At 37.8% G+C, this 22,553-nt stretch overlaps 1 protein-coding gene across 27 annotated transcripts in view; it reads right to left on the bottom strand.

Moving 5' to 3' along the window:
- CCDC138 (coiled-coil domain containing 138) overlaps positions 1–22,553 on the bottom strand; it is a 139,073-nt gene that overhangs the window by 107,693 nt on the left and 8,827 nt on the right. For all 27 annotated transcript variants that reach the window (XM_065526783.1, XM_045368862.3, XM_074011230.1 and 24 more), the window contains 5 exons: positions 20,225–20,383; positions 16,317–16,436; positions 8,755–8,832; positions 8,539–8,646; positions 5,707–5,871 (listed from right to left, as the gene is read on the bottom strand). In XM_065526783.1, the coding sequence (XP_065382855.1) occupies positions 5,707–5,871; positions 8,539–8,646; positions 8,755–8,832; positions 16,317–16,436; positions 20,225–20,383 (630 nt within the window). The remainder of the gene's footprint in view (positions 1–5,706; positions 5,872–8,538; positions 8,647–8,754; positions 8,833–16,316; positions 16,437–20,224; positions 20,384–22,553) is intronic.

Here is a 22,553-nt window from a genome sequence, read left to right as displayed (position 1 = left end):
ATGCCCAATCCTTTCCTCAAAAAAGGGCAAGTTTGGGACATTTTCAGCCATTATTTCTACAAATAAGCTCTCTCCCCCTTCTTCTCTCTTCTCATTCCAAGACTTACATTATGCATATACTGGTTCACTTGATGATCTCCCATGAGTCCCTTAGACTGTCGTTACTTTTCTTCATTTTTTTCTCTTTGCTCCTCTAACATAATTTTATTATTACGTTAGAACTTTTCGTAGACACGGGGTCTCATTATGTTGACCAGGCTGGTCTTGAACACCTGGCTTCAAGTGACCCTCCTGCCTTGGCTTCCCAAAGCACTGAAATTACAGGTGTAAGCCACTGTGCCCAGCCTCTGACTTAATTTTAGATGATCTGTCTTCAAATGTGTTGATGTCTTCTGTGTAATCAAGTCTGCTGTTGACTTTTATAGTTCAGATATTGTATTCTCCAGCTCCAGAATTTATTTGGTTCCTTCTTATAATTTGTATCTTCTAGTTTACACTGTCACTTTGTTCTTGCATCATTTTCCTGACTTTGCTTAGTTTTTTGTGTTCTCTTAAGTTTTTAAATTATTTGTCACAGTTTTTAAGTCATCTGTCACAAAGTTCAGAGATCTGCATTTCTTTAGGGTGAGTTTCTGAAGCTTTGTTTTCTTCTTTGACTTGATCAATGTCCCTGCTCCTTTGTATGCCTTCTGATCCTTTTTTAATGGGTATTTGGGCATTTGAAAAAACAGAAAACAAATACCTTTCTGAGTCTTTACAACTGGCTTCATACAGGGAAACACTTTCATGAATCAGCCCAGTTAGAGGTTTTAGGACCACCCAAATTTTTCTGAGACATTTGTCTTCTCTGGGCTTCTATGTGTGTTTTTGACAGTCTTAATTTCCCTAGCAACCTATTGCTATTCCCTCGCAGAAACCCATTAATCTCTGTGTCCCTCAGACCTCTCCCAGCAGAAGTGCAGATCTCTGCAGCTCTTATGTGCTGCAGCAATCACTTCTGTTTCCTGCAGCTCCCAAACTATGCTACTGTTGTGGGAAGGGAGGGACCCTGAACAGAGGGACTGGCTGAAGCCATGGCAGAACATAAAGCCATAGTGAAGATTTCATAGATATTTATTAGTTCCCCAAATTAATACTTTTATAATTTCTTATGGCTGTCTTTACTGCAATCTCTGAACATAAATTGTGACGATTTCATCATCTCTTTTGTAAGCTGAGGAGGATGTATGTTGCCTCAGGACCCTGTGATGATTGTGTTAACTGCACAAATTGTTTGTAGAGCATGTGTGTTTGAACAATATGAAATCTGGGCACCTTGAAAAAAGAAAAGGGTAACAGCAATATTCAGGGAACAAGGGAAATAACCTTCAACTCTGACTGCCAGTGAGCTGGGCAGAACAGAGCCATATTTCTCTTCTTTCAAAAGCAAAGAGGAGAAATATCGCTAAAGTCTTTTTCTCAGTCAGGAACATCCCTGAGAAAGAGAATGCGCCCCTGAGGGTAGGCCTCTGAAATGGCCGCTTTGGGGGCAGCTGTCTTTTACAGTCGAAGCCGAAGGGATGAAATAAGCCCTGGTCTCTTGTAGCGTTCCCAGGCTTATTAGGATGAGGAAATTCCCGCCTAATAAATTTTGCTCAGACCGGTTGTCTGCTCTCAAACCCTGTCTCCTGATAAGATGTTATCAATGAAAATGCGTGCCCGAAACTTCATTAGCAATTTTAATTTCGCCCCGTCCTGTGGTCCTGTGATCTAGCCTTGCCTCCATTTGCTTTGTGATATTTTATTACCTTGTGAAGCACGTGATCTCTGTGACCCACACCCTTATTCGTGCACTCCCTCCCCTTTTGAAAATCGCTGATAAAAACTTGCTGGTTTTATGGCTCAGGGAGCATCATGGAACCTGCCGACATGTGATGTCTTCCCTGGACACCCAGCTTTAAAATTTCTCTTTTGTACTCTTTCCCTTTATTTCATCAGAGCAGCTGACGCTCAGGGAAATAGAAAAGAACCCACGTTGAATATCGGGGGTGGGGGTTTCCCCGATATGCTATCATTCCCTTCAGCACTCTGAGTGAGATGAGATGCAAACCAGTCCTGTGGGCAGACTTTGGATAAGCCAAAATATTGAACACACAGTCCATTATTTCGTTTTTGTCCCAAGGGAGAAGGCAGGGCATAGGAAATTTCCTCCTGGTTGCACTGCACTATACTGGGAGGGGAACACACATGCAAAATGCCACAAACTTTTCCACTCCTTCTGAAGGAGTCCCTTCTTTTTAACGTTTTAGCCTGAGTGCTGCAGCTTCTCAATTGGTCTCTACAATTCTCACTAACATGTCCTTGTCACTGTATTGAAATTAACTGGTGTTTCCATGAAGGAATAAGGGCCTGAAACTACCTACTCCAACATATTGATGATGTTAGTCCTACAGCCAAATTTTACTATCATTAGTTATAACACATATTACCTTCCACCTCAGGTTGTACTGAATTTTTCTATCTCAATTTCTTTGATAATAGCTCACCCTTATGTTACTGAATCACACAAGAAAATCAGTCTTATAAGGTATACCCAGTATATCAGATTTACTCCTCAATGGCTTTAGTTGTTTTTAAATATTAAATCCATCCTTAAACAAGTTATAACTGTGATCAAATATACAAAAAAACCCTGTCAGAAGTTTCCAAAGGTAATTTCTGAAGAGATTACTTTGCTAAAATATTTTGAGTTATACTAGTATTCTTAGAATAAATATAATGCCTGCCCAAATGGTTAACAGAATCCTATAACAAAAAAAAAAAAGATTTTAAGATAAGGTTACATTATTTAAAATCACAAATTTTACATCTTCCTAAAGAGATGTGAATACCTGCTTGTGATGCCCACACGTATTTAATTAATCTGGTACTACTTACTCTTCTATTATTATATTTAAAAGTTTATTTATACACCTTAAAATTGTTCTACCTTTATGAATATACAGTAATTAAGTTGAAAACAATATTTTAACTAAAAGGATCTAGGTTCAACAGAAACTGTAAATCCTGAACATGTCAACAGACAACTTTTTATTTAGAGATGTTAAAATGAATCCTGAGAAATACGTGTGCTAAATATTATTCTCTTATGTTATTAGACTAATATAAAAACACAGTATTACATGATCCCGATTCCATTATTTTTCTTCAGACAGGGTCTCACTCTGTTGCCCAGGCTGGAGTACAGTGGTACAATCACAGCTCACTGCAGCCTCGACCTCCCCAGGTTCAGGTGATCCTCCCACCTCAGCCTCCGAGGGAACTGGGGTTACAGGCGCATGCCACCACGCCTCGTTAATTTTTGTATTTTTTGTAGATATGGGGTACTGCCATGTTGCCAAAGCTGATCTCAAACTCCTAGGCTCAAGCTATCCTCCGACTTCAACCTCCCAAAGGGCAAGGATTACAGGTATGAGACACCGTGCCCAGCCCTCATCTAGTTCTAACAAATAAAATTTCTCTGCAGAACTTTAATACTGCAGGCCTTCCTAATTAGCAGTTACTTCTAAAATAAGGCTAGATTTAGGGAAATAATTGATGTAGGTACTAAGAGACAGAATTCTAAACAAAGGTGTATTTGTGTTCTATTGCTGCCATAACAAATACCACAAACTTAACATTTAAACAACACAAATTCATTATTTTACACTTTTGTAGGTTCAAAAGTCTAATACGGGTCTCAGCCAGCCAAAATCAATGTATATTCAGAGCTGTGTTCCTCTCCGGAGGCTAAGGGAGGATTCATTTCCTTGCTTATTCAAGTTGCATGCAGAATCCAGTTTGCTGCAGTTAGAGCACTGAGATTTGTATGTCCTTTGTGACTGTCGGCAGAGGGCAATTCCCAGCTTCTAGAAGATATCTGATGGCCGGGCACGGTGGCTCACACCAGTAATCCCAGGACTTTGGGAGGCCAAGGTGGGCAGATCACAAGGTCAAGAGTTTGAGACTATCCTGGCTGACACAGTGAAAACCCGTCTCTACTAAAAATACAAAAATTAGCTGAGTGTGGTGGTGCACACCTGTAGTCCCAGCTACTTGGGAGACTGAGGCAGAAGAATCACTTGAACCCGGGAGGCAGAGGTTGCAGTGAGCCAAGATGGCACCACGGCACTACAGCCTGGTGACAGAGTAAAACTCCATCTCAAAAAAAATAAATAAATAAAGATTATCTGAATTCCATGTCTTATGGCCCTCTTTCTCCATCTTCAAAAGCCAGCAAGAGTGGGGTGAGTCTCTGGCCTACTCTTCTGAATCCTCCTGGTTTAAAGAGTTTATGTGATTACTAAGACCACTCACATAATCCTGGATAATCTCCCTATTTTAAGGTCAGCTGATTAGCAACTTTAATTCCCTTTTGCCATGTGCTATGGTTTGAACGTTTGTTTCCTCCAAAAGTCATGTTGAAACTTAATTCCCAATATGACAGTATTGATAAGTGGGGCCTTTAAGAAGTGACTGGGTCCGGGCACAGTGGCCCACATCTGTAATGACAACATTTTGGGAGGCCAAGGCAGGAGGAATGCTTGAAGCTAGGAGTTCAAGATCATCCTGTGCAACGAAGCGAGGTCTGATCTCTATACAAATTTTTTAAAAATTAGCTGGGCAGGCCGGGCGTGGTGGCTCAAGCCTGTAATCCCAGCACTTTGGGAGGCCGAGACGGGCGGATCACGAGGTCAGGAGATCGAGACCATCTGGCTAACACGGTGAAACCCTGTCTCTACTAAAAAATATAAAAAAACTAGCCAGGCGATGTGGCGGGTGTCTGTAGTCCCAGCTATTTGGGAGGCTGAGGCAGGAGAATGGCGCAAACCCGGGAGGCGGAGCTTGCAGTGAGCTGAGATCCTACCACTGCACTCCAGCCTGGGCGACAGAGCGAGACTCTGTCTCAAAAGAAAAAAGAAAAAAATTAGCTGGGCAAAGTGGTATATACCTGTAGTCCCTACTCAAAGGGACGAGGCAGGAAGACTGCTTGAGGCTAGGAGTTTGGAGGCTGCAGTAAGCAATGACTGGGCCACTGCACTCCAGCCTAGGTGACACGAGGAGACCCCATCTCCAAAACAAAAGCTTTTTTAAAAAAAGGTGACCGGGTTATGAGGGATGCCCTCAGGAAAGGATTAATTCATCCAAGGGTTAATGGATTAATGGATTATCATGGGAATTGGACTGGTGGCTTTATAAAAGGGAGAGAGACCTTAGCTAGCACACTCAGCCCCCAGCCATGTGATACCCTGCATCACCTCTGGACTCTGCAGGAGACCAGGAAGAAGGGCCTCATCAGAGGCAGCCCCTCAAATTTGTTCGTTTTTTTTTTCTTTTGAAACAATCTTGCTCTGTTGCCCAGGATGGAGTGCAGTGGTGCAATATCAGCTCACTGCAACCTCCACCTCCCAGATTCAAGCGTTTCTCCTGCCTCAGCCTCCCAAGTAGCTGAGATTACAGGCACATGCCATGATGCCCACCTATTTTTTGTATTTTTAGTAGAGACAGGGTTGCCCATTGCACCATGTTGCCCAGGCTGGTCTCGAACTCCCGACCTCAGGTGAACGGCCCACCTTGAACTCCCAAAGTGCTGGGATTACAGGCATGAGCCACCGTGCCTGACCCTGGCTTTTCCCTTTTTTAATCTTCATATATTCTGAGTCACATATTTCAAATTAAAAAACAAACCTTTACACACTTCTCCTGAATATCATTTCTCTGGGAAGCGAATTTGAGTTGTGGTTTTTTACCATCCATTCCAGATTCTTCATGTTTCACTTTGCTAAGATGATGATCCGAAATCCAGTCCATGAAGACAGTTAAAAGTTCATAAACTTGTCCATTAAGTGGTACCTATATGTCAAAAATTAAATCATTCATTTCAGTTCACAACTTCATAAAACTTCAAAGACAAGTCTTAAATTTGGTAAATAATTAAAGAATAATTTGACTAAAGTAATTCACTAAAATGTGTTAAGGACAGAGCTTCTCCAAACAAAAGAAATTCAAAATCAAAGTTTCCCAATTTGCCTGGTGCTGGGGCTCAAGCCTGCAATCCCAGCACTTTGGGAGGCTGAGGTGGTTGGATCACCTGAAGTTCCCTAGAAGTTCGAGACCAGCCTGGCCAACATGGTGAAACCTGTCTTTACTAAAAATACAAAAATTAGCTGGGCATGGTGGCGCATGCCTGTAATCCCAGTTACTTGGAAGGCTGGGGCAGGAGAATCACTTGAATCCAGGAGGTGGAGGCTGTAGTGAGCCGAGATTGCACCACTGCACACCGGTCTGGGAAAAAGAGCAAGACTCCATCTCAAAAAAGAAAAAACAACAACAAAAAAAACCAAACAAACACAAAAACCTCCCCATCTAATATTAAAAACATGTTAAATGATGACTGAGAGAAGGCAAGAAAAGTCATCATAATTAGGAAGTTAAAATAACTTGTACCTTATTACTAAAAGAAAACTTTTCATAAAAATTCTTTATCCAAGTTTGATAAGATGGAAAAAAAGTAAAATTAGCCTTAACTCAAGAGCATGAACCTCCCACAATTAAAAGACTAAAAAAAATTAAAGGTTTCCAGAGCTAAAGAATTTCCACTATGGAACTTCCTTTTTCTTCTCACAAAAATTGTTACTTTGTCTTTCCAGTATATCATTGAATACACATATGAACTTTTTTCCCCTAGAAATCTTGTCCTCCGAGAGTCTACCAAAATGAAAAGTAAAATAACAAAGTAATTTATAAATTTAATTAGACTAATTTTAAGTATTATTACAAAACACATTTCTAATTTAATTCAATTTTTTTAAAATAAGATACCACTATACATATCCACCTTAAGCAGGGAACTATGTTAAATTTATTTATTTTTTTAATCTGCAGGCCAGGCATGGTGGCTCACGCCTATAATCCCAGCACTTTGGGAGGCAGAGGCAGCTGGATCACCTGAGGTCAGGGGATCGAGACCAGCCTAGCCAACATGGTGAAACCCTGTCTCTACTAAAAATACAAAAAATAGCCAGGTGTGGTGGTGGGTGCCTGTAATCCCATTTCTTCAGGAGGCTTGAACCCAGAAGGCAGAGGCTGCAGTGAGCCAAGGTTGTGCCACTGCACTCCAGCCTGGGTGACAGAGTGAGACCCCCATCTCAAAAAAAAAATAAAATTAAAAATATTAATAAATTAAAAAATAAAAAAACAAAAAAATTCAAAGACAGAGAAATATAAAAGCAAATTAATAAAAAGGCAACATTAAGTCAATGGCAATCCACAAAATCAGAATGAATAAAGACAAAATGATAAATAGTAGCATTAGTGCATTATTCTGAAGAGCAATTTTTCACTTTCTCAATTTTTTTCAAATAGAAACTAACTCCCTTTAGATGAAAACTTCAATTATCTTCAGTCCCTGAATATAAAATCTGTACCTTTTCAATTTACTCCAATTTTCTCAATTTATAAAGAACTAGAAAATTTATCAAAATATCTGAATGATCAAAGCCCATAAGATACTACTACACACCCACTGGAAGGGTCAAAATGAACAAAACTGAAAACACCAAATGTTGACAAGGTTGTGGAGCAACCAAAACTTTGATACACTGTTAATGGGAGTATAAAACAGTACAACCAATTTGGAAAACCGTCAGTTTCTTAAAAACATACATCTACCTTTATCTACTTTATGACCCAGAGATTGTAGTCCTGGTATATACCCAAAACAAATGAAAACATATATCCATAAAAACCCTGCACATCAATATTCGTAGCAGCTTTATTTATTGCAGACAAAAACTAGAAAAAGCCCAGGTGTCTATCAACAGAAGAATGAAGGAACAAACTCTGATACATTAATACAATGAAAAACTACTGAGCAATAGAAGGGAACAAACTACTGATACACTCATAATTATGCTGACAAAAGCCTTACACAAACAAGTACACACAATACAATTCCACTGACCAAATGTCTCACACAGGCAAAACTAATTTCTGCAAAACTTCTGGCAGAAAAGAATGACCAGGAAAGGACATTAGAGAACTTCCTAAGATAGTTGAAAGTTCTATATTCTAGTACAGTGGAAATATTCTACATTTGGTTGTAGGCAACATAAATATTTATCAAAATTAATCAAACTTTACGCTACAGGATTTGTGCATTATGTTACCACATGTAATTTATATCTCAAATTTTACAAATTTTTAGGGAAAAAAAGATACATGGAAATCCATTCAGGGATGGGTTGCAGTCTTGACTGAAAAATAGCAAATGCTTGTGGAGTGTCAAAACATACTAAGCAATAAAGCCACGAATGAAGTGTCAATGATACTGTACCTGAAACACTACCAAAATATAATAGTTTTGTTTTTGCAAATGAAAGTATATTTTAAATATTCTTGAGATATTTCCCTTTTAAGAAAGTATTATGGTGAATCCTTTCTCTTTTCAAAGAGAAAAGATTAAAGCACAAGAGAAATCTTCCTGGCTTTCCATTGGAGAAATTTTCAATCATATCATACCTTGTAAGTTTTTGAAACTGGTGCTTTTTCTTGTTTTAAACTTTTCATTTCATGAACAGCATGGGAACTTCCTTTCAATCTCTGTATTGTCATAAACTCGTACTTCCTCTGCAACAGTACATATGCATGAATTAAAGGACAATTGTATCAAAATGAGTAAACTCAAAGGCAATCATCTAAAAATATACTTATGTCTGTAAAGAACAGGCAACTTACCTGTAAATTATCTAAACGAGCTTGAACTCTTTTCGCCTGAATGTCCATCTTCCTGTTTTCCTCACTTGCTTCATTCAACTAAAGGGTAGAAAAAGTTAGATATTTCAATCTAAACCTTCAACTGGTTTCATACTAAGGGTTCTCAATCTACTTTTCCCTAAAATATTAATGATTCGTAAGATAATTTACTTTATCTTATGAAAAATGTACAAGACACCAGATGTCTTAAAAGCATATACATATATTTTAGTGGAAAATGCTTTTATTAATAAGTAAATTGTTATTAGAACTATAACATATATAAAGAAAAGTATAAAATCCTAAGTATGCAGTACAATGAGCTATAACTGGGATTGCATTACTGGGATTATGTGTGTGTGTGTGTGTGTGTGTGTGTGTGTGCGCATATACTGATATGTATATGTATGGAAGAACTGACATATTTACCATATTGAGTCTTCCTATACATGAACATATCTTTAATTTATTTAGGTTTTATTTTCTTTTAATAATGTTTTGTAGTTTTCAGTAGTGATGTCTTGCACATCTCCCTTTAGATTTATTCCTGGGTATCCAATTACTTTTTTATGATGTTACTTATGGTATCTTACAATAAAATTTATGATATATATACACCATGAATAGAATACTATGTGGCCATAGAAAAGAATGAAATCATGTCTTTTGCAGCAACATGGATGGAGTTGGAGGTCATTAATCCTAAGTGAAATAACTTAGAAACAGAAAATTAAATACTGTATGTTCTCACTTATAAGTCAAAGATAAACAATGGGTACACACATACGGACATAAACATGGAAATAACAGATACTGGGGACTCCAAAAGGGAAGGGGGGAGAAGGGTAGGTGTGGAAAATTAACCTATTGGGTACAATGTTCACTATTTGAGTGAAGAGTACATTTTAGAAGCCCAGACCTCACTGTTAGACAATATATCCACGTAACAAAGCTGCACATGTACCCTCTGAATCTAAAATAATGTTCTTAAAAAATGAAAAGTAGCTTTTTGAACAAATAAAAAACCAAACAAACCATGAGCTAGACTAAGAAAAAAAGAAGAGGTTGAGTGCAGTAGCTCACACCTGTAATCCCAGCACTTTGGGAGGGTGAGGCAGGAGGATCACTTGAGCCCAGTTCAACACCAGCCTCAGCAACACAGTAAGACCTCATCTCTACAACAAAATTTAAAAATTAACCAGAGGTGGTGGCGCATGCCTGCAGTCCCAGCTACTAAGCAGGCTGAGGTAGAAGGGTGGTTTAAGTCCTGGAGGTTAAGGTTACAGCAAGCCGTGGTGATGCCACTGCACTTCAGCCTGGGAAACAGATGGAGACAGTCAAAACAAAAAAAACATAGAGAAAGAAAGAAAAGGAAGAGAAGAAATAGTACCAAGAGAAGGAAGGGAAGAAAAGAGAAAAGGAAAGCAGGGGGAGGGGAGGGGAGGGGAGGAAGGGAAGAAGAAGAAAGAAAAATAAGAAAAGAAAAAAGGAGAAAAGACCCAAATAGATAAAATCAGAAACAAAAAAGGAGACATTACAAGTGGTACCACAGAAATACAAGGATCACTAGAGACTACAGAGATCATTATGAAAGAACTATAGGCCAACAAACTGGAAAACCCAGAGGAAATGGATAAATTCCTAGGCACATAAAACCTACCAAGACTGAATCAAGAAGAAATAGAAAACTAGAACAGACCAATAACAAGTAACAAGACCGAATGGTGGTCAAAAGTTTCCCAGCAAAGTAAAGCCCAAACTAAATGGCTTCACTGCTGAACTGTACTTTTAAATTCACTAAATGGTTTCACTGCTGAATTCAAACTTTTAAAGTACAAATACCAATTCTTCTCAGACTATCCCAAAAACCTCAAGGGTAGAGAATTCTTCCAAACTCATTGTACAAAGCCAGCATTACCCTGATACCAAAACCAAACCAAGACACAACAAGAAAACTCCAGGCCAATAGTCCTGATGAACACAGATGCTAAAATCCTCAACAAAATATTAGCAAACCAAATTCAACAACACACCAAAAAGATAATATACCATAACCAAGTGAGATTTATCCCAGGGAAACAAGGAAGGCTCAAATATGCAAATAAAAAAATGTGATATATCACGTTTTAACAGAATAACAATGAAGTATAAAAACCTTACGATCACTTCAACAGACACAGAAAAAGTATGATAAAATTCAACATCTCTTCACAGTAAAAACTCTCAACAAATTAGGTACAGAAGGAATGTACTTCAACACACTAAAAGCTATGTGTAACAAACCCACAATTAACATCTTACTGAACAGGGAAAAGCTGAAAATTTTTCCCCTAAGAACTAGAACAAGACAAGGATGCCCATTCTCACCACTCTTGTTCAACATGGTACTAGAAGTACTAGCCAGAGTAATTAAGTAAGAAAAAGAAATAAAAGACATCCAAATTGGAAATAACAGGCTGGGTGTGGTGACTCATGCCTGTAATCCCAGCAATATGGGAGGCTGAGGCAGGCAGATCACCTGAGGCCAGGAGTTCAAGACCAGCCTGGCCAACACAGCAAAACCCCGTCTCTACTAAAAATACAAAAATTAGCCAGATGTGGTGGCGCATGCCTGTAATCTCAGCTACTCAAGAGGCTGAGGCAGGAGAATGGTGTGAACTCAGGAGGCGGATATTGCAGTGAGCAGATATTGTGCCACTGTACTCCAGCCTGGGCGACAGAGCGCGACTCCATCTCAAAAAAACAAACAAAAAACAAATTGGAAATAAGTCAACTTGTCCTTCTTTGCAGACGACATGATCTTCAATGCAAAGAAACTGACAGGCTCCACCAAAAATTTCTTAGAACTGATAAATTCAGTAAAGTTGAAGGACACAAAATCAACATACAAAAATCAGTAGCATTTCCAAACACTAACAACAAACTAACTGAAAAAGAAATAAAGAAATCTATCCTGTTTACAATGGCTACAAAAATAAAATAAAATACCTGGGAATAAATGTAATCAAGGAAGTGAAAGATTTCCACAATGAAAACTATAAAACACTGATGAATGAAACTGAAGATCACACACACAAAAAGAAAAGATATTTCATATTCATGGACTGGAACAATTAATACTGTCAAAATAACCAAAGTCATCTATAGATTCAACATAATGTCTATTAAAATACCAACAACATGCTTCACAGAAATAGAAAAAAATCCTAAAATGTGTATGAAATCATGAAAAACCCAAATAAGCAAAAGCAATCCTGTGTGAAAACAACAAACCCAGAGGCATCACACTAAACTCAAAATACACTACAAAATTGTAGTAACCAGAACAGCATAGTACTGGCATAAAAATAGACACATAGACTAATGGAACAGCATAGAGAACTCAGAAACAAATCCACACATTTATGGCCAACTGATTTTCTACAAAGGTGCCATGAGCGTTAATAAGGGAGATGACAGTCTCCTCAACAAATGGTGCTGGGAAATGGATATCCATATGCCTAAGAATAAAACTAGACCCCATCTCTCATCACAGACAAAAATCAACCTGAAATATAAGACCCAAAACTATGAAACTACTAGAGGAAAAAGTGGGAAATAGTTCAGGACACTCGCCTGGGCAAAGATATTATGGATAAGACCTCAAAAGCACAAGCAACAAAAGCAAAAACAGACAATTGAGATTGGAAACAATAAAAAGAAAAATGATACAACCTGCAGAATAGGAGAAAATATATGCAAACTATTCATCCAACAAGGATGAAAATCCAGACAATACAACGAACTCAATAGCAAAAAAAAAAAAAATCCAAATAAAAAAATGGGTAAATAATCTGAAGAGACATTTCTCAAACAAAGGCATACAAACAGTCAACAGGTATATGAAAAAATGCTCAGTATCACTAATCATCAGGTTAATGCAAATCGAAACCATGATCAGGTATCAATCTCATCCCAGTTAGAATGGTTATGAAGAAGACAAAAAGTAATAAACGTTGGTGATGATGTGGAGAAGGAAAACTCTTTTACATTGTTGGTGGGGATATAAATTAGCACAGCCATTATGAAAAACAGTATTCAGGTTCCCCAAAAAACTAAAATCACAACTACCATATGATCCTGCAATACCACTTCTGGGTATATATTCACAGGAAAGAAAATCAGTATATTGAAGAGAGATCTGCACTCCCATGTTTACTGCAGTAGTAGGTGCAATAACCAAAGTATGGAAAGTTGCTAACCCATGTGTCCATCAATAGATAAATTTATAAAGAAAATATAGTGTATACATAAACAATGAAATACTATTCAGCTATGAAAAAGAACAAAATCTTGTTATTTGCTGCAACATGGATGAGCCTGAAAGACCTTACGTTAAGTGAAATAAGTCAAGCACAGAACGATAAATACCACATGTTCTTACTCATGTGGAAGCTAAAAAACAAGTTGATCTCACAGAAGTACAGAACATAATATTGGTTATTAGAGGTTGCAAAGGCTGTGGAAAGGAAGGAATGGAGAGAAGTTGGTTAACAGACACAAAATTAGAACTGGATGGGGAGCCGGGCGCAGTGGCTCAGGCCTGTAATCCAAGCACTTTGGGAAGCCGAGAAGCAGGTGGATCACTTGAAGCCAGGCATTTGAGACCACCCTGGCCAACATGGTGAAACCCCATCTCTACTAAAAATACAAAAATTAGCCGGGTGTGGTGGTGGGTGCCTGAAATCCCAGATACTTGGGAGGCTGAGGCAGGAGAATCGCTTGAGTCCAGGAGGTAGAGGTTGCAGTGAGCCGAGATCAAGTCACTGCACTCCTGCCTGGGCAACAGAGTGAGACTCATCTCAAACAAAACAAAACAAAACAAAACAAAACAAAACAAAAAGAAGAACTAGATAGGAGGAGTAAGTTCTAGCTTTACAGCACTACAGGGTAACTACAATCAAGAATTTATGGCATATTTTCTAATAGAAAAAGAGAGGATTTTGAATATTTCCAATACAAAGAAATGATAAATGTTGAGTTGACGGATTTGCTAATTACTCTGATTGATCATTACACATTACTGTATTGAATATCACTGTACCCCATAATTATGCACAATTAAGTCAATTAAAAATAATTTTAAAACCCCATTCGATGGAATTCTTAAATTCAACTGATGTGTTTTTTAGTTTTCAAATTTCAATTTAATTCCTTTCCACAGACTTACTATATAGGCAAAAATGTACCTACGCTAGGAATTCTCTAATGAAGCTGTCAATCTATTTTTCTACTTTCTTGAACATATTAATCATTATTTTAAAGTCATTGCCTGTTAAATGTGGATCACTTGCAAGTACCCTTATATTCTCTGGGGTTTTCTTCTTCATTTTGAGTTATGCAATTCTGTCTTTTGATATGCTTATTCATTTTGTATAGAATGAAAGACGTATTTTCCTCTGCTAGGCATTTAAACTGAGGAGTAAGCACCTTAATCTGATCAGGAACTGCACTTAATCAAGGCCAGGTTTCAATTTAGGAAAGTTCTGTCTCCCTCTAATTCACCCAGTCCCAAGGCACAACCCTGCTCCTTTCAACTGAGATCTTGGGGTGTTCACTGGGACTATCTCCCCATGATGACGCTTGAACATTAATCCTTGCCTCCTCAGTTCAGCTAGACTTAACAAGAAATGCTTTTAAATTATTAGAAAATGTATATCCAGTGTTAGCATAAATTACTGTGTAAGTCAGTCACAGAAATAACATATCTTTTTCTTCAGCAATTTCAAAGTACATGTCATTCATCTGGCCAGGAGCTGGCTAAATATGCCCATTGCTTGTTTTTATAAATACAGTTGTTTTGGAACACAGCCACACTCATTCACTTATTGCCTATGGCTGTTTTTGCATTATGATGGCAGAGCTGGGTCAGTAAAGAGAGACCACATGGCCTACAAAGCCCAAAATACTTACTATCTAGTCCTTAACAGAAAAAGTGCGCTGACCTCTGATCTATTCTTAACAAAGAAACCATAAAAAAGCATTCTGCCACATTTTTTCAGTTTGTACACATTAGCTCATAAATCCAATTACCAATAGGTCCAAATATTTAATAATCCACATATCCACCCCAATTACCACACACGCATGCAACCACATGCAAAATTATTAAGGGTTACAGAAACCTAAGAGATGGGTATGGGCAACAGTTTATCTAGCTAGGAATTTTTAAAATCCTCATGAGAGAGTGGTAGAATGAGACTGTAATGAGAAAAAGTGATCTCTCCAGGGATAAAGCGGGATTCCGAACAGACAACAGGCCATCAAATTCATAGTCCAATAGTAACAGTCATAAATGAACTGAGGAAAGCCAAAGAATTAGAATCAGGTGAGAAACAGGGTACCTATGTATCACTGCCAAGGAGGAGGATCACAACAAGTAGAGATTAAAGGGAAACAAAAGCAGAAACAGAAAAGGACAGCTGGCAAAGGAACTCCGGGAGAGTCTGAGGCTTAAGTTACATTTTATAATCCGTACAGATTCACAGCCCAATGCTTTCATTTTCAAAGTGACGGGGTTTACTCCAATTTCTGCTCCAACATCTACTCCCCACACAATCTAAAAAATACATAATCTTCTCTTGTCTCTCTTTAACATACTCCTTTACTTTCACATCTTTCTGCCAAAAACTGGCAGAGGGAAGGAAAAAAATAGACATAACTCACAAAAATATTTATGTTATGCAACTTTGATATTATGTATTAATCTAAATTACAATGCTTTTTTTTTTAATTTTTTTTTTTTTTTTTTGAGATGGAGTCTCGTTCTGTCGCCCAGGCTGGAGTGCAGTGGGACGATCTTGGCTCACTGAAAGCTCCGCCTCCTGGGTTCACGCCGTTCTCCTGTCTCAGCCTATCGAGTAGCTGGGACTACAGGCGCCCGCCACCTCGCCCAGCTAATTTTTTTTTGGTATTTTTAGTAGAGACGGGGTTTCACTGCGTTAGCCAGGATGGTCTCGATCTCCTGACCTCGTGATTCACCCGTCTTGGCCTCCCAAAGTGCTGGGATTACATGCATGAGCCACCGTGCACGGCCTACAAAACTTATTTGTAAGTATACTGCAATGTGATACCAGTTTATAACCATGAGAACACGAGCAATGTGAAGGTCTGAGTCTAGCACGATGCCTAGGATATAATAGATACTAAAAAATAAATGAATGTTAAATAAGTAGTGATAAATAATAAGTATTAAAGCCAGACATCACTACCTAAAAATGTAATTAGTTCTCAGGTTATCAGGTTTTCTTCTTTTGCTTGTCTTTTTTTCTTTTGCTTGTCTTTTTTTCCTTTGCCTGTCAGTTGGTTGCAGAACAAATAAAGAAAGAAACCAAAGAGTTGAAGAATATTTTATTTACATTTGGAAGTATTTTAAAATAAAGCTAACAAATGTAATCCAAATTTTCTCTAGCCGAAACGTGTTCTAAGGCTGACTTTAATTTGTTGTATATGAAATATGGTTCTTAGAATGTCTTATGTCCAATATCTATTCAAACTGGTCTTACCTGTTTTTTTAAGGTATCATTCAATTCTTTCAACGCATCAAAAGAGGACCTCAGTCTCTTGGTTTCTTTATTCTTTTCTTTAAGAACTTCAGTTAAGTGTTCAACTTCTGCATCATGTTGCTAGGAGGAGAAAAAAGAAACAACTGTGACCTAAAACTTGTAAGGATTGTATATCACTAATACTATGGAACATGAATTAATTACAAGTAAGAACTCCTTCAATCACAAAACCTTTAATAAGCGTATTTAAGCACAAGTGACTAGTGTGGCAAATAATTTATAAAAACCATGCAATCTACCAAGATAACAACAAAACGTCAAAGGCATTTACAACATACTTATTAAAACATATTAGCATTTACAAAGTAGCAGTAAGTCTATTTTCTGCTTCTGCTCAGAAAAATCCACTCACGCAAACTCACAGAAATATTTTGTTTGACATCATGGAATAATAAAACAATAAAGAATTTCTGATACTCTTCAAGAGATAAGTAAGCTATTTATGGCTTTATAAAGTGTATAATTTACATTACCCTTGAGAAATAGAAGAAATCTTTTATAAAACCAACTAATTTCTTGTCCTCATACAGCAGCTAAAATTTTTGATGCCTGCTTTTCATCTCAAAACATGTTAAATACATAATACAATTTCTGAGCCCCAAACGATTTGACTCTTCTTAATCAGTTTTAAAAATAACTCAAATCAACTTCCCCTCTCATTACATTTAAATGGGATAGCATGTTTTAGATTTCAAATGTGAACACTTAATAGTTTCACCTTTCACTCTCAACCTACTCACAAAGTTTTAAAACAAGTCTCTACAGGAAATAAAAAAACTGAATTAATTCCCTTCTTCCAAGTAATGATATAAATATGATGAAAATAAGGCAATTATCTTTATACTTAATAAAATAGATACACAAATCTAAAGAGAGAGAATCAAGAACAAGACTAAAATGGAGAGATCAGAGAATCTAAGCATCCTTTAGCCCTGTGAAAAAAATCCAATATTCTAAGAAGTTAATCTTTGTATGATTTTACTATATTAATTCCTTTAATAACTTGGGATATAGTCACAAATAGTTATTTTTAAAACTAATATTTTCATTGTCCAACTTTTTCCATATCTAAAAGATATTAAAAACATATGCATTCCATTTCTGGCACAGCAGGATAAGCTCAATACAGTCTTCTCCCACTGATTACAGCAAAAAGCCCTAATTAAAACAAAACAACTAACTGACAACTGTGAAAAGAAAAAAGGGGAGGACATTGTGATGAGGGAGAAAACTTGTAGAAGCAACTCTCAAGGGTAAAGTTTCCTGCATTTTTGTTTTTCCTCTTCTGTCAACATTTTGCCTCAGGGTGGGTCCCAGACACAGAGAAGTAGAACAAAAACTTCCACTAGCTGGGCACAGTGGTACACATCTATAGTCCCAGCCACTCAGGAGGCTGAGGGACGAAGATGACTTGAGAGTGCAGTGAGCTATGATGACGTCTGTGAATAGCCACTGCACTCCAGCCTGGGCAACACAGTGACTCTGTCTCTGCAACAATTAAAAAAAAATTTTTTTTTTAAATTTCCACTAAAGCTCTAAAAAATGTCCACTAAAGAATGAGAGAAAACCAGTCTTCCTGCAGGAAAATCAGGAAGAGGGGCCCCGACGAGCCAGAGTGTAGGGAGAATCCCGCAGAAGAGAGACTCAAAGAGGATCCTCTCACTCTGGTGTTTACGAACCTGTACAAATTGGGCTCACCTTTGAGCCGCTCAGGCACAGGACAGACCAAAAGCAGTAGAGCAAACACTTGGAGAATGGAGCTCAGTTTAAAACCGTTACCTAAGTCTTGGCTAACACTTCAATGCCTCTTTACCTGCACAAAAAAGACCCAGAGCACCACAGCAAAAGCTTTGAGAAATGCATCAGGATTTTAAACTGTTACCCAAGTCTCAGACCGACCTTTAAGAGGCACAGGCACAACTCCACAGCAACACTGCAAAGGCTTTGAAAGCTGAACTGAGATGAGAGCCACTGCCCAGAGGAGGTGAGAAAAAACTGAGGCCTGGCCAGGCACGTCTGTGATTCCAGCAGTTTGGCAGGCCAAGGCAGGTGGATTGCTTGAGGTCAGGAGTTCAAGACCAGCCTGACCAACATGGTGAAACCCCATCTCTACTAAAAATACAAAAAAATTAGCCGGGCATGGTGGTGGGCGCCTGTATTCCCAGCTACTCAGGAGGCTGAGGTAGGAGAATCGCTTGAACCCAGGAAGTGGAGGTTGCAGTTAGCTGAGATCGCACCACTGTACTCCAGCCTGGACAACAGAGCAAGACTATCTCAAAAAAAAAAAAAAAAAAAAAGGGAGGCCTAAATCTAATTGGGCTGAATGCTTTAAAATCAACATTCTCCAGAGGGTAACAATAGAACCCAAAATCTATACATTAACCAGAAGGTCTTGAATATACCCTAAAAATCACCGAACATACCAAGAACCAAAGAATGTGACTAAGCCTCAAGAAAAAAGACAATCAACAGATCCCAATCTCGAGATGATACAGGTGATACATAGTTTTTAAACTATGCTTCATGAGGTAAAAGTAAATATATATAAATGTAAATATAAACACAGAAATGCTTATGAGAAAAACAAAAATAAATGCTTTAAACAACTTGAAATTTTAGAATGTTTAAATATCAAAAATAAAAATTTCACTAGATGAGCTCAATAGCAACATGGAGATTAAAAAAGAAGTAATGAACTTTAAGATGGATCAAGAAATTATCTGAAGAACACTGAATAAAATAATGGGAAAAAAGGAATGGAACCTCAGAAATCTCTGGGGAAACAGCACAAGGAGTCACTGGAGATCCAGGAGGAGACAAGAAAGAAAGTGGAAAAAATATTTCATGCAATATTGGCTGAAGATTCCCCAAATTTGGCAAAAGACAGACATTTCCAAATTCAAGCTCAGTTAACCACAAACAGAACAAACTGAAAGAAAACTGTCAAGAAACACTGTAAATAAACTGCTACTGAAAACCAAAGACAAAGAAAAATCATAAAATGATGCTATTAACATGACATTCTGGAAAAGGTGGATGTACTGGGGGGGGGAAATAGGTCAGTGGTTGCCAGGGGCTGAGGCTGGAGGAAAGGGATAGCTACAAGAGAGCGTAAGGGAACTGCTGGTGAGCTGAACTATTCTTGATCTTGATGATGGTTGTGATTACAAAACTGTATGCATTTTTCAAAACTCACAGAAATGTACAACAGACAATGAATTTTACTCCAAGTAAGTCATATGTACAGTAATGTATGTCTTGATATGACGCAAGGTATATTATCCCACTTAATATCCTTGTCAAAAATATTTTATTGTTAGGAAGCAATCAGGAAAATCCACAATGTGACATATAAGACTTCTGGCCTGAACTCTTCAAAGAAAAAGCTCACGAAAAACAAAAAAGCTGAGGTTAAGTGCTCTAGATTCATAGAAACCAAAAAAGATATAACAACCAAATATAACGCACGAATCTTGTCTAGTTCCTTGATCAAACAAATGACCCACCCCTACAAACAATAAAAGACATACTGAAGACCAACTGAAAAAGTAAATATGGACTATAAATAAGTTATTTAGTTAGCATTAATTTCCTGATATGCTAATGGTCTGGAGAATGTCTTTATTCTTAAGAGATACTTACTGAGGTACTTAGTGACAGAACCATGATTTTTACAAACTGCTTTCATATGGATCAGAAAAAAGGGTGTGTGTGTGTGTGTGTGTGTGTGTAGGTGAGGAGGAGGAAGGGAAGGAGAAATAAGCAAATGTGGCAAAATGTTAGTAACTAGTGAATCTAAGAAGAAAAGAAGAAATATACCACTCTAACATCAAAGGCTATATAGTTACCTCTTTCATAATTTGAAATCTTGTAAGAACCTCTTCTTCCACACCTTTAATTTTACTCAAGGCATCTTCATGTCTGAAAAGCAGTTGTTCTCTTTCAAGTAAAAAACGTTCTCGCTTTTGAAGTTCTTCAGCAAACTTCTGTTGTGCTGCAGTTTCACACTGTATCAAAATGGCAGATTTTAATGCTCTTGAAAAGTCACAAATTCTGCAAATTCTATTCCTATTGGCTAACATTGTGGTTTAACCAAGTGATTTTCAGGAACACAGGGGTACCTAAGGACAATCTGGATTATAGTAGCTAGACTAGTATAGCAAGTAAACTTGTACAGAAATTATATCTTGATTTTAAATGATAACACACTATAGTAAGAGTCCACTGCGATGATGCAAGAGAATCTGGGGTCCAAAATGGATCAGCACTATGCAGATTTAGTTCCCGATCCAGTTTAAATTCCATGCTCCACTTCCACATCACAGTCCACTATTTTACCTATACCCTTCCCTCCCTCACCTTGTTGTCTATCACCTTGGACTGAAAGAACGAGGCCTGGATTAGCACACTGACCATCTTCCCTGGCCCCATGCTACTCAGTTCAGTACCACTGGAGAAAAAAAAAAAAATCACACACCATGAAAAGTGGCCCCATTGCAAATTCATGGTCTCAATCCTGTACTAGATTCTCAATGCAGTACAAAAATCTTTTTATATGTTCACAGCCAGCTCTCTCTTGCTCACTCTCCAAAGTGTCTATTTTGAGCCTTCTCCATTCTATTAATTTGGAATACATCATGTCCTATATACCACTCTCTGTGAATAGCCTCGTCTCTAACTTCACAGGGAAAAAAACAGAAGACAAAGTTAAGTCCAAAGAGTCTACTTAACATCCCCACCAAGGTGACAGGGATATCTATTACCTCAAACATTTATTCTTTCTTTATGTTGAGAACATTACAATTCTTCTTCTCCAGCTACTTTAAAATATACGATAAATTATCATTAACTATAATTTCCCTATTGTACTAGTAAACACTGAAACTTACTCCTATCTAACTGTATTTTTGTACCCATTAACTAACCTCTCTTCACCCCTGCTACTCTTCCCCTCCCAGCCTCTGGTAACCACCATTCCAGCTCTATTTCTATGAGATTCATTTCTTTAGTTCCCATCCCACACGACTGAGAACATGCAATGTCTGTCCTTCTGTGCCTGGCTTATTTCTCTTAATATAATGACCTCCAATTCTATCTATGCTGCCGTGAATGATAGGATTTCATTCTTTTTACGGCTGAATAATATTCCATTGTGCATAGATACCACATTTTCTTTATCTGCCAATGGACACTTAGATTGACTCCATATTTTGGTTATTATGAACACAGTTGATGAACATGGAAGTGCAGGTATCTCTTCAATACACCGTTTTCTCTTTTGGGGGATACACCCAGCGATGGGAATCCTGGATCATACAGTAGTTCTATTTACAGTTTAAGGAACCTCCAAAGTGTTTTCCACAGTGGTTGTACTTACAAAGTAAATTTTAAAGTCAGATTAAACTATAGATTGATGAAACCAGTTAATCCACTGTACTTCATTTTTTTCTTATTAAACATCTTTATGTTTGCTACAAATGACAGATATATCCTTGCAATCTTGCCTATTCTTTTTTATTCTATAAAGTGTTATCAAAGGAATCTTCCTAAAATCTGACTTTTTACTCTGACACTCCTTTCCCTAAAAACTTGTAAAATACCCAGCCTGAGTTTTCATTATTTTCTTTCCTCCAGACAGGCTAATAAATGCACAATTGGACAATCACTGCTTTTCAGAACACCTCTCATTTCCAATTCCTTATACCTGGAATGACCTTCCCACTATTATCTTTCTCAGTCAAAGACCAGACTAAGTCTCTCCCTAAACTTTTCCTGGTGATTTTAGGCTAAAATAATCTTTTTCTAAAATGCTATGGTAATTACAATCTGAATTATTTTGACAAAACAAGATACTGGTTTTAAAGAAATGCTTAACTATTTCATGTGTTTCCAATGGGAAGGATTTCAAACAGATGGTGTGCATTACATACACTTTTGCTTCCTTCTCTACTTCTCATGGGTGCTTAATATATAAATTATACTCTTTAGGCTGGGCGCAGTGGCTCACGCCTGTAATCCCAGCACTCTGGGAGGCCAAGTGGGGGCAGATCACCTGACATCAGGAGTTCAAGACCAGCCTAGCCAACATGGTAAAACCCCAACTCTACTAAAAATACAAAAAATTGGCTGGATGGGGTGGCATGCACCTGTAATCCCAGCTACTCAGGAGGCTGAGGC

Source organism: Macaca fascicularis, chromosome 13 (genome assembly GCF_037993035.2).
Source record: "Macaca fascicularis isolate 582-1 chromosome 13, T2T-MFA8v1.1".
Taxonomy (NCBI): Eukaryota; Metazoa; Chordata; class Mammalia; order Primates; family Cercopithecidae; genus Macaca; species Macaca fascicularis.
This window is presented reverse-complemented; position numbering and strand designations above follow the sequence as displayed.